The following is a 12,832-nucleotide window of genomic DNA, read 5'->3' as shown; positions in this document are numbered from 1 at the left end:
TGTGCTTTATATTATCGAGCTTGGGCCATAGTCCTCCTCGGCTTGGGCCTTTGAACTCCCCACGGGTAAATGGGCCTGACCCATAAATTATTTGGGCCCCACATTAATAAATACCCAAGGATAAATGCCCAAGTCGATGGAGATAATGCCATAGCCAGTCTTTGTCCTATTTAAGAAATTTTGTTAACAAATGCCTTTAAGTACCCTATTTAAGAAATAATTTTAAAAACTTTTAATAAAAAATGAAAAGAATAACTGATTTTTTTGACCCTTTTTTTACATATCTCATAAAAATGATATCAAAATTTTCCTTAAATATTTTGTTAATAAATACTTGAGGATAAATGCCCAAGTCAATGGAGATAATGCCATAGCCAGTCTTTGTCCTATTTAAGAAATTTTGTTAACAAATGCCTTTAAGTACCCTATTTAAGAAATAGTTTTAAAAATTTTTAATAAAAAATGAAAAAAATAACTGATTTTTTTGACCATTTTTTTACATGTCTCATAAAAATGATATCAAAATTTTTCTTATATAATTTGTTAATAAATACCTGAAGATAAATGCTCAAGTCGATGGAGATAATGCCATAGCCGGTCTTTGTCCTAGATGGTGGGCTAGAAATGGTAAGTGTCCATGTTCATGGAGATCAATGTCCCCTAACCAATGTGAACCGTACTTGTAGCATAATGAAATTCTCATTAACAACGTTCTCTTTCACGTCAGGTCCACAATACAATAGGGTCTTCAAGGTGGTTGGGCATATCACATCCAATCCTATTTGCTGTTTTAAATTTCCAATCATGAGGATGTACAATATGTCAAATGTACTTTTTACTTTATCAATAATATTAAGGATTAGAAGTTGGGCATATTGTGAATCATTAGGAAAAGTGAACTACCATCGTTTTTGAGTATCAATGAGGTTAACTTCAAAGGAAAAACAAAACTAAACGGACACACCTTTACTTTATCAATAATATTGGGGAATAGAAGTTGGGTATACTGTTAATTATAAAGAAAAGTGATCTACCATCGTTTTAAAGTATCAATAAGATTAACTTGAAAGGGAAAAAGAAAACTAAATGGACACAAATGAACAGTGTGTTTGGATGGAGGAAGAGGAGAGGAGAGTAGAGGGGAGAGGTTGTGGGGTGTTTAATTAACTTTTTTTTTTTTTTGGGAAGGGGGAGGGATTTGAGGGGATTTGGGCTTTGGAGGGATAAGAATTGAGATACTCCTTCAAACTCTTTATTTTTAAGTCCTCAAATGGATTTTGGAAGGAGAGGAAAGGGGAGAGATTCCGATTATTATTAAAAAAAAAAAAAAAAAAACTGAAATTTCACTTTTATGATATCAATTTATATCTATTTCTTTAAATAAAACAAACGAGTATGAAGATTGTCAATTTATATCATGTATTATCATCTTCTCTCCTTTCACATTTTATTTTTTAAAACATTCAAATAAGAAAATGGATTACTATTTCCCTCCTCTGTCTTCTACTTCCTCGGTACCCCTAATATCGTCCACTCTCTCCTCTCTCCTCTCCCTCCAAACTTCCAAACATGCAAAGATAGGGAGCTCTTTTTTGATATCTGAAGGAAGACCTAGAGTTATACTTTCCAATTTTCTTTAAAACATTTAGGGATTTGACTATACATATGGGGGTTAGTAGTTATATCAATTTATTTTTCCATGAGCTAGGGAATATAAATTTGGTGCATGGACCCTAAAACATTTGGAGATTCGACTATACATACGGAGGTTAGCAGTTCTACCAATTTATTGTTCCATGAGCTATAGGGAATAGAAATTTGGTGCATGGACCCCAAAACATTTGGGGATTTGACTATACTTTTAACTTCTCCCTTAAAAGTTACCATAGTTTTTAAGTAAAGTTTGTGGTGTGTCTTTATGTTAAAACTTCATTACCTCTCTCTTATTTGTGTGTGTTTTTCTCAACAAAAAAAAAATAATAATAATTTTTTCAATGAGGCTTTGGCTTGGGAAAAATGTTTCTCTCCAAACTAGTTTGAAGAGAAACCCTTCAAATGTCTTCTATATCTTTTTATTAAATGTAAATTTTGAAAACCTAATCATTGGATTGTATATCGTTATTATATTCTCCATACTTACAAAATTTCAAGAAGATAAAAAGATCAATAGTTATGTTATCAATGACATGTTTAAAATTCAAGTTTTTGTGGTAAAAAATTATGCACAAAAATAAGTTTATTGATCGAATAGTAAATAACATTTGATTTGAATGAAATTTAGCATGCATGTTAATAATATAAAGAAGAAAAGAACATATAATTTAGAGGGTTTCTCTACTTGTCCAGTTCGGTTGTGGAAATTTACAAAACATGGACTCGGTATTGTTCAATATGGGCCACAAAGTTGCAAGTTGATCGAAGACATGATGCTTAGACTGTACCCACACATTTCGCGGGGCTCAGAGTTGGGTTGGGGCCCAGGACCTAGAGTATTAAGAGGTTAGAAGACCGTGGGCCCAGTCTTTGGTAGCCCAATAATCTGGACCACAGAATGAAACTGATAAATAATATTGTAACACAAGCGTTTTATTTATTTATTTATTTTAATTTTTTGTTTATTGTTTTTTAGAAAAGTATGTTGCTCTCTTTAAAAGAAAAAAAAAATTATAAAAATATCTTTGTTAGGGCACAAAGTCAACTTATGTCCAATTACACATTAAAATTACGATTTCAAACTTTAAAGTCACAGTTTCTCTTGTTTTTAGAGATTGTGTGTATTATATATAAGAGATATGCATTAGACATTTCTTTTTGCCATAATATCATTATTGCATTTCAAAGATTGAATGATCTAGGATCAAAGGTACAAAATGTAGGTAACTCTGTTTTTTTTTTTTTTTTTTTTTTTCAGATAATAAAAGGTAAACACTATATGTGCTCCATCATGATTCCATGAATAACACAAAGATACAGAATTGTCCACCCATATTTACATCTATTATGTACATATTTCAGAGATGAATTATACCACTTAGTACCACAAGAGATAGGCCTGCCCAATATAATTTGTTCTCAAAACTTCACACTTTTTTCCATCCCATGAATTTCAAAACCTTAAACTTTTGAAAAGCAATAAAAAAAAAAAAAGCTCAAAAATTAGAGGAACATGACTCTACCTATCAATGAAAGGAGTAATCTTGATAACCAGGCCAGGGAAAACATCATCTGGGTCATGAATATGTGGATTCTCTTCAACAATATATGGATCCCCACATTTTTCACTAATAGTGTGCAGTGTCTCTCCTTCACCAACCACATAAATTTCATCGCATGGCTTGTTGAATTGCATTTGTACCATCCGAACAGCAAACTCACTTTCACTCGATTCACAGCAGCTCAAAACCAGCATTATTGCCAAGAACAAAGCAGTGTACCCAGAAATCCTCTCAGCCAAGGCAGTTGATGAAGAAACACACGCCATGACCAATTTCGTAGCACAAAATTATGTAAATTTGATTGGTTTTTTCTTTTGGCTAGGCAAAGCTTTTCTTTAAGGGTATGTGATACAAAGTTTTTGGTTTCTTGTAGAGGGTTATACTTGTATATTAGTGAAGGGGTTCCTTTCTTTTGGTAGTTGGAGTGGTTGCAAAATTTGCAAATCATTGGCGGGAGTTGAAACGGTTCACTCAGTGTGGTAGGTGATATTGTCAGGGAGCAAGACTAAAATGAGAGGAGAAAGAGTTGGTTTAACTGCTTTATTAAATGAAATTTGGTCTTGTTTGACTTAACTTATTCTTTATGCTATGTGTAGCTTTTGTTGTGCAAATGTTTCTAACATAATTATTTTCAACATAATTGCAGTTGCATATTTGTTGATACAGGAACATTAGCATATATATATACACATGACATATGTAAGAATAGTCAATAGGGGAAGATTACATTACAAGTCATATACTCAATTATATGGTTATATAAGCTCTTATTCCAAAATGATGTCATTTGCTGGTGAGGGAAGTGAAATATTAAGGAGATGGAGTATTTGACATTATAATAACATAGAGTTAAGGCAATACGCATCATGTTTCTTTTATTTTATGCTAGAATATGGACACAGGCAACAAGCAAGTTGATTCCCAAAAAGGGTAAGATGGCTAGTCCTACAATAAACTTTACAATATTTTTTGTAAAATAATTGTAATTGGTGTATAACAAAAATAATATCAACCATAGTTCCATATGAAAGTGATTTTGCATTTATCGCAATCTATTACGTCAACAAGTAATAATGGCAACACTATTAACTACCCCATCTCAAGTAAGTATTGCCATATCGTCCATTATTTCTTAAATTACCCTCATAAGAATATTGAAGATGGACTCAAATTCAACCCAATTAAGTTGTCCACGATGACTTATTCAAATGATTGTAGTTGTAACTCAGTAGGTGTTGTTGCCCATATATTTCTTGACTTAGAACCTGATAATGGACGTGATTTTTATAAATAAGATTGGGATTTTAATTGTGTTCTAAATAAAAATTACCATTTTTTATTGAGTTTATTTTATTGGATCCATATTCAAATTGGCGTAGGTCACATAATCCCTTGTTCAGTAATTCCAAATATTAGATTATGCTATCCCTAACTTTAAAGATATGCACAAAAGAAAACACATAAAAATATAAGAGAAAGAAGTAATGCATCAAACAATTCTTAAGAACTGTAATCGATCATTTTATCTCTTCACCCATATACATGCGATGTAAAATTGCTTCTATTGAATAAGTTCATTTGAACTTAGAAGGAAAAATATATATATATATATATGACTTCTTCTTTTTTATGAATATATATGACTTCATAATACTATGTAATTATTTCAAATTATATCATTAAAATTTTAATTAAAATAATACAGTTAAGTATTTTAATTGATGATAAATTAAAAAAAAAAAAAAAAACTAAATACTTGCATTAATTTTCACTTTATGTGAGGGAGAGAGAGAGAGAGAGAGAGATTGCTTGAAAAACAAAATGCACACAAAATTTAAAAAAAAAGGGGGGGGGGGGTGTCATATTGTTTTGACTTATGCTTTACTCTAATTTTTGTTAATAAAAAAAATTAAGCCCACCCTTAGAGTCTATTTACATTTTATTTATGAACTCATTAAAAATATGATGAAATTAAAATAGTATAAATTAATGGGATGAAAGTGAAATAAGTATTTTATATTTTCTCTAATATGCTTTACGAGTAAAATAATGACTAAAAAGGAAAGATATATATATATATATATATATTTTTTTTTATTATCTTATTATTCCATTTTTATTTCTCTTTTCATAGTATAAGAATAAAAATCAATATAGAATTAGTATTTTATCATTCAATGTGTAAAGACCAGATTTGAAATCCTAGCTTAATAGATAGATGGGCTAAGGCCCAAAAAGCCCAAAACAATAAATTTGTAGAGAATGAGTTGGAAAACTGGGCTCTAATGAATCAAACAGACACAGAAGTAAATTTAGATGACAAGAAGACATAAATGGACATGTTTATAATGAAGAAAAATGTCATAGACAACATCCGAAGAGATCTGTTCTTATATATTTCTTTCAAATTTGATTACAAAGTTAGTTCTTGATGCTCCAGTAATTTTCTCTCTTTTTTCTCCCCCATCATCCATGGAGGATCCCCTCTATTATATAGTTCCTCTTGGACTATCTTGATTCTACACTTGTTGATTATTTGAACCATTATTTGAGTGCTTGTCCCATCAAACACCCTCTCTAGTTTTCTGTGAGTTGTAGTAGTCAAGACAGCTCTGTTCAGGGGTTTTTTCCACATAAATGCGGCCATAAAGTTAGCTGTAAGGTTTTTAATACGGAGACAGCAACTTTTTCTTAGATATTTCCTAACCCTCATTCTTCTAGTATGTTTATAATGCACGTTCTTCTCAGTGGAGTTTCCTGGAAGGTCACTTTGAGTAATAGAATACGCATTTGATCTGTGCTTCGTTCACCCGAAGGGATGCTCCTCCTCAGACCACCTTCCCCAGTCTTTCTGTTTGAATCTTACTCATGGGATTTTAAGATCGACACCCTCACTACTGTTTATCAGCTCTTGGACCAACTAACGTTCTTAACTAAGGCCCAAGGCCCAATATACAGATTTGGGCCCTCACCCCTACACAATGTTTTTTTTTTTCTTCTAAAAAAAAGAACTTAAAAGTAAGGGAGAATATAAAGGATTCCTTAAAAATCTATTCAATATCATTCCTTGCCTTCTCTCAAATAAGTTGTTACCATGTTTGGATTGAAGGAGAGTGGAAAGATATAAAAGAGAGAATTTAAATTTTCTCTTGTTCTTATGTAAATTAGGAGGAGAAAGGATTTGAAAAAAATTGGAAGAGTCAAATCATTTTTTATTTTAATAATTCAATAATTATTATGAGAGATAGAAAATTTGAACACTAAAAGTTTTTTGTTAAAAACATTTAAAAATTTCTATTAAGCTACAAGGCTCGTCAATCCACTCTTTTTCTTTTCTCTTTCTCTTTTTTTCTTCTTTTTTTTTTCCTCTGTTGGTGGATAAGGACAAGAGATTAAGTTTAATGAATTTTTATATAATTCCTTTTATTTTTTCTTTTTCTATAGAGTTCAATAAATTTGTGATATAATTGTCAATTTCTTTATTAATTTCTTTTCCTCTACACTTTCAATTTTTTTTTTCTTTCCTTTCCTTTTTACCGTACAACCAAATAAAGAGAGGAGCATCTACACCCCTCTCTTGGTGTTTGATTTTAGAAACAGGAATGTGCATCTACTTCCCTTTTCTAGTCTCCTCTCCTCTCACCTACTTTTCTAGTATCAGGTTTGAGTGGAATACCGTTTCCCATTTTTGGTGGTGACATCAAGAATTTAAAAAATCACTGAGAAAATTAAAAATCATTATTATATGAAGAGAGATGCATCATGAACTAGGAATTACCTACTCCATGTTCACATTTTCATTGACCATAGTCAAGTATTTTACAAATTCAAATATATTAGCTCAAGAGTTCACCAATGTGAGATCAATAAGCGCCCTTCACACCAAAAAATTGGGCTCTCATTAGAAAGAGAGAAGAAGGAATGCACTGATTCTCAAAGGAAATAAATGGAACACCAAACTTCATTTTCAATCTTTAACAGCTTGCTGGAAGTGGAGTGCATATTCCATGGTTTCATGGTTTCATGGTTTCATCAACAATTTTCTGATATAATCGAGCACTCCCTTCACATTAACAGTCCATGCAACTGAAACAGGAGAACATTCTGTCCATGGGTTGCTTGAATTCCATCTGTGTCAAATTAAAAGCACCAATATCAATGAAAAATGTAAAAATAACAATCCAAGAGGTTAAATTTCTCCAGAAAGAGTAGTCTGAACATACTTTTTTAGCCCTTGGTCCAAAAGCGTGTGGCCTGCACAGATACCCTGCGTCTCAACCCTCACAACTCCCTTCTTGAAAGTAAATAGATCAGGACGGACTAGTGCTACAAAACTGACAGGGTCATGGAGGAAAACCCCTGAAAGCAAACTTAGGGTCATTCGGATGGAATACATGGAACATTTCACTGGAGACGATAAAAAAAAATTATAAAACAGAACGGTCAAATAGTGGAAATATAAACAACAATTACCATGGACACCATCAGATTTCACATGCCAATCTCTGTAAAATTTGCACATATCACTTATGATTTTACTGTGCTTGCCCTTGGATTGCCTCAATTCAAGAAGGTCATCATCTGAAGCCATAAAGCAGTGGCAACTGTAAGAAGGATATTGTTTCACCAATCACAGAAAGTCACACAGGAAAAGCTGGTTTAGGGAGCAAAGATACCTGTAAACATCACTTGGGTTGTAACGTTTATTCCAACAACAGCAATATTTGCCCCAGAGGTGAACACAACATCAGCTGCTTCTGGATCTCCATAGATCTACCAGTCAGGAAATAGTGTCTTCATACACGGTTTACATGAATTTAAAAATGGAAGCTAAACAGTTTTCTTACTTTACCACTAACAACTAGAGTTCAACATTTTAGTTACCAAAAAAAAAAAAAAAAAACGATGGTGGAACTTTCTAATTCACAATAGTTTTATCTGAGGAAATAAAAGACCTTTTTTACAGATTAGAAATTATACAACAGTGTTTTAAAGCAGATAATTATGGTTATATAAGTTCTTCAGTTGATACTAAGCAAAACTATTTATGTATACAAAAGTAGGGGGAAAAATAAGTTTGTCAACTGCTCCAATTTTTATTTTTATTTTTTCAACCTTGGCCTTACCCAAATATTCCTGCTGGGAAATGGTGAAAACAAGTTCCTGTATGATTTATTAGGGGGGAAAATGTTTCCACATGAAACAGGACAAGTTTTAGAGAAAAATTTATGAACACTGCCAACATCAAGTGGGGTTTAAAATTAATTATATTACTTAAGGAGATCACCAATTGAAACATGAATTTTTGAATCAGGAAGATTTCCATCCAAACAGGAGCTTAAGTTAAAGCTTTATTAACTTATAAGCTCATAAAACTTACAAAACGTCACAGGGAATTAACTCTCCTGGCTAGGCTTGTTTTCTATGAGAAACAGGAAATGTAAGAAAAGCTAGCACTTACATTTGCTTCGGCAGCAGGATTTACGTTTCCCAATGCAAAGAAAGCACCACCGAGTATGACCAGTCTCTTTACCTTTCTCGCAAAGGAAGAGTCCCTTTTGATTGCCTGATCAAGATAGTTAGATCAGCTTAACCATAATGGCTGCAAATTAAAATTTCTCAGTTATGAAGTTCAAATGCAGACAAGGAATACTGCAACTTACCAAAGCTAAGTTGGTCAGGGGTCCAAGTGCAAGTATAGATACTTCACCAGGATATTCAGAGACCTTTTCAACTAGAAATTCAGAAGCACTCTTCTCAGATTTCTTTGCTTTTGCAGGAGGTAGATCTGTGTTCCCCAACCCATCAGAACCGTGGATAAAGTCAGCAACACGCGGTATTCCTCCCTTTTTCCAGGATAAAGCATAATTAATATACCAAAAAAAGTAAAAAGAAAGCATATAACAGAGCCTAGTTACACAACTGAAAAAGGGGGGGGGGGGGGGGGGGGGGCGCGTGAAAGACTGGAAATTTCAATTTCAAAAGTAGACAAGGATACAGCACAATGTGCAACACAATAGAGGCAATTTCAAAAAAGATTAAGAAAACCAAATGGGCCAAAGTACAACTTCGTTACAATCTAACATACGTGAACACAAACATGCAGGTTAAGATAACGATGACATATTAAAACAGATACCTTTAGAGGCCCGGCACTGCCCTCAGCCACTGGAATACCTGAACAGCCTGCGATCTCACACTATCCTTTTGCAAATTAAAAACACTAATTGATTGTGTACATATTCCCAAAAAAAAATTACATCTGAAACACATCATACATTAGAAAATAAAAATCAACTGATTACATACCAGACGCAAAGCATTTTGAGTGGCAACTTCTGTAGAAGTATTACCAAATACTGTTGTCAAGCCCAATATTTCCAACTCCGGAGATTGAAACGCCATGAAAATTGCCATGGCATCATCTAGTCATTAATGAAAATTCATTCACATTTTAGACATTGCAGTGATAGAAAAGAAACACATCATAATGCACCACTAAATAAAACACCTAAAGTATTTCTTGAGAACCATTCAACCTTAAGAAAAAAAAAAAGCTATCTGGAATTTCCTTCTCCACAAACATATTTTCTAAATCCTCAACCCACTTTATTTTTTCCCCTTGAAATGTCAAAGTCAGCAATCCTTCCAATCAATGCTAGTATTTGGTACTGTTGAGAAAAAGTTTGAATTTTGACTGTAAAGAGATAATCACTCCAATATTCAACTGAAGGGATACAATAATAATATTTTAAGGCCCTGATTGATTTAATGAAACTCAATTTTCTAACAGACTTGGTTATCTCAATGGAACCTAAAGAATGAAAGCTTGGTATTGTGTTCCCAATTAATTTCAAGAAAAGGTAAAGCTTTACAACAACAACCAAGTCTTAGTCTCAAAATGATTTTTTTTATGAAAATAAAAAGTGCCCTTACATTCCATTCAAAATCACAGACTGAAGTGACAAACATTTACAAATTAAAGACAAAATAAATGAAATAAATTTCATAGAGGATCACCATGGTTAAGTAATCGCATCTGTGACTTTATGTATCTCTTTCACTCAACATCAACAATATATTACTAACAACTACAAATCTAAAAGACATACAAATCTAAAGATTTTGAAAATGGACATTTTAACCCACTGTTTTGGAATTGTAACTAAATCAAAATTTCTCTCCAAGTTTTCTCAGCAACCAAGCAGATGACTAAGTCAAAAAAAGAAAAAAGAAAAAAAAAGTCTTTGTTTATTTTTCTCTCAGAAATCCCTTAGTTCCGCTCATATCCTAGTCAAAGTCGCTGAAAACATAGATTAAAAAATTAACAAAGCACACATTTGAACATAACAAACAACAACTAAATTCCACCACGCACTCTCACATTTCATCATCATAGATTAAATCTCTCTCATTTTTAATTAACTATTATTACAAAAACCTCTGTTTGGATGCCGAGAAAATGTAGGGATAAAAAAAAAAAAAAAAAACTCACCGATGCCGGGGTCAGTGTCGATAAGGAGCTTGTCGCGGTGAGATTTGGCGTGAAAACCCAAAACGGCGTCGGTTTGTGCGTTCTCCACAATCGCCACACCCTCTCCATCACCATTTGTCATAGCGTAATCCATTCTTAGTATAATAATTGAAAAGACCAGACCTTTGAAACGAAACAAAAAAGTTTATAATAACTGAAAGAGAAGGCGACTGATATATTTATATGGAGGGTTTATACATTCATGTATGTATGTATGTACATGCGTGTGTATACAAAACACAAGCACATACATACATACATACACAAATTTGTCAAATACGAAAAAGAACGGTGCTGGCTGACGCTGGAAAGGTTTATAAGGGAGTCGCTATCGATCTATCGATTACGTGTTCTGGAAAAAAAAATTACGGTTGCTTTTGGTTTGGGGGTTAGGTAGGTAATAGAGGAGAGAGAAGGGTATTGAATCTTGGACCAATGGTTGGATGCCGTGTGGCATATTCCAATGGTATCTGAGAGTCTTGTACCTTCTTCTTGTTTTCGGGATTTCCTCTGCGATATCATTTAATAAGGGGGGGTTGGTTGATTGCTGATGTGTTTGATGATGATGTGCAGCCTTTTATAAGTTCTAACTTATTTTGTTACAGTTTTAATGAGAGAGGGGGTGATTCGATTCTACCGTGACGATAACTTTGCAAAAGCATGAACTTCCGTTTTGGTTTTTTGCCCCCAAAAAGAAAAAAACATAAAATGCCGGAATCATCATGAGGTTCAAATTCTATCCGACTAAACGGGTTTCAGTTAGCTCAACTAATAAAGTCTCTAATGGTTAAATAATAGATATGAATACCAGAAACTGATTGATGTTTTATTTTGATGATAGAAGACGCAATTATCAGAAACGAACGTCATAGATTAAAACTTTATACCAAAAATAAAAAAAAAATTCTATCTAATTTATGTAACGTGATTTTGGGATTGAGTTTGGGTGTAATACTACATTGAAGGGTTGAGATTAAAGCACTTTTGATCTCAATCCTACTATTGCTATTAAAAAAAATTAACTCTTAACTCCTATCTTAATTTTTTTTTTTTTTTTTTTTTTTGAGATGCAAAATTACTAGATTAGTTTTTGTATTTAGGTTTTATACTTTTATTAACATTTTTTTTAGATAGTTACAATGTGTTGCTAACTTAGCAGTTTGAACCCTTTTGTCCATAAATCTCAAAGCACTTTGTGTATGAGTAGGTGCCAATTAATATCTGTTTTTTACAATTAGAGGTGTGCATGAATTAGGTTGGGTCAGGTTGAGGGTTTTCTCAATCCGATCTACCATAGTCGTGTTGAAAAAATTTCAACCAAACTCAACCTATTATAAAGGTCCATCCCAACCCACCTGGATAGGGTTGGATAGTTTTTTTTTTTTAATTGAGTATTAGAATAATATCAATATAAATAAGAACAAATTTATAACCTTATAAACTTGAACATATCACCAAACTAAAATGAGTATGATATTATATAATTTTACCCAAACTTATGGCCTGTTTGGAAGTTTAGAGAGGGAGAAGAGTAGAGGGGAGGAGAGTAATGGGGAGGAAAGTAGAGGGGAATGGTTATCCTCTACCTTGTTTAGATATTTTTAAAATTAATAAGGGGAATGGAGTAATTAGTCCTTCCTCTTGTTTGGATGTTTTAAAAATTAGGATGGAAAGGAGAAAATGATTTAAATAGACAAATTTATCCCTATTTGAAAATGAACTTGTAACATTGGTCTATAATTAATTTGTTAGATTATTAAATAATTATGACTATAGCATACAATATTTTTTTTGATAATTTTTTTTCCTGATGTGAATCAAATAATCAACATTGTCTATGATTAAATATTTTTTTTGCTATTTCTCAAAAAAAAAAAAAATTGCTATAACTTAAAGAAACCAACACAGAGACAGAGAGGAAGAGAGAGAGAGAGATATTCTTTGTGGTTTTTTTTACCGTGTGAGCCCTCAATCGCTATGCATGGGGGTGAAAATGGTGGCGGTGGCTTTGGATCAGTATGCGTTGGGAGCGAGTGTCGTCCCAATTTTCGCGCTTATCGTTGCGATTTATAGTTTCGTCGCG

General features: G+C 32.8%; 2 protein-coding genes across 2 annotated transcripts; both read right to left on the bottom strand.

The window, feature by feature from the left end:
• Positions 1–2,271: 2,271 nt before the first annotated feature.
• On the bottom strand, positions 2,272–3,601 carry LOC115953797. Its single transcript, XM_031071594.1, has 2 exons — positions 3,177–3,601; positions 2,272–2,539 (listed from the first exon to the last, which is right to left on the bottom strand). Exons 1-2 carry the CDS (start codon positions 3,479–3,481, stop codon positions 2,485–2,487), a joined length of 360 nt encoding a protein of 119 aa, XP_030927454.1. The 5' UTR covers positions 3,482–3,601; the 3' UTR covers positions 2,272–2,484.
• Positions 3,602–6,939: 3,338 nt separating this feature from the next.
• LOC115954145 (uridine nucleosidase 1) lies at positions 6,940–11,102 on the bottom strand. The gene is made up of 9 exons (XM_031072047.1): positions 10,711–11,102; positions 9,525–9,640; positions 9,355–9,414; positions 8,879–9,061; positions 8,677–8,781; positions 7,892–7,988; positions 7,689–7,796; positions 7,439–7,574; positions 6,940–7,345 (listed from the first exon to the last, which is right to left on the bottom strand). The coding sequence occupies exons 1-9, from the start codon at positions 10,841–10,843 to the stop codon at positions 7,237–7,239; spliced, it is 1,047 nt and encodes a 348-aa protein (XP_030927907.1). The 5' UTR covers positions 10,844–11,102; the 3' UTR covers positions 6,940–7,236.
• Between the last annotated feature and the right edge of the window lie 1,730 nt (positions 11,103–12,832).

The sequence above is a fragment of the Quercus lobata genome, chromosome 7 (assembly GCF_001633185.2).
Source record: "Quercus lobata isolate SW786 chromosome 7, ValleyOak3.0 Primary Assembly, whole genome shotgun sequence".
NCBI lineage: Eukaryota > Viridiplantae > Streptophyta > Magnoliopsida > Fagales > Fagaceae > Quercus > Quercus lobata.
The sequence above is the reverse complement of the archived record's forward strand: the minus strand, read 5'-3'. Positions and strand labels throughout refer to the sequence as shown.

Bases quoted from the DNA above. Each gene is read 5' to 3' on its own strand.
- LOC115953797 (XM_031071594.1), bottom strand. From the start codon at position 3,481: ATGGCGTGTGTTTCTTCATCAACTGCCTTGGCTGAGAGGATTTCTGGG. The intron at 2,540-3,176 runs GTAGAGTCATGT...TCTGTGGTCCAG, and splicing joins ATTACTCCTTTCATTGATAG to ATTATTGGGCTACCAAAGAC.
- LOC115954145 (XM_031072047.1), bottom strand. From the start codon at position 10,843: ATGGATTACGCTATGACAAATGGTGATGGAGAGGGTGTGGCGATTGTG. The intron at 9,641-10,710 runs GTGAGTTTTTTT...ATTAATGACTAG, and splicing joins CGACACTGACCCCGGCATCG to ATGATGCCATGGCAATTTTC. The intron at 7,575-7,688 runs GTAATTGTTGTT...GTTTGCTTTCAG, and splicing joins GAAATCTGATGGTGTCCATG to GGGTTTTCCTCCATGACCCT.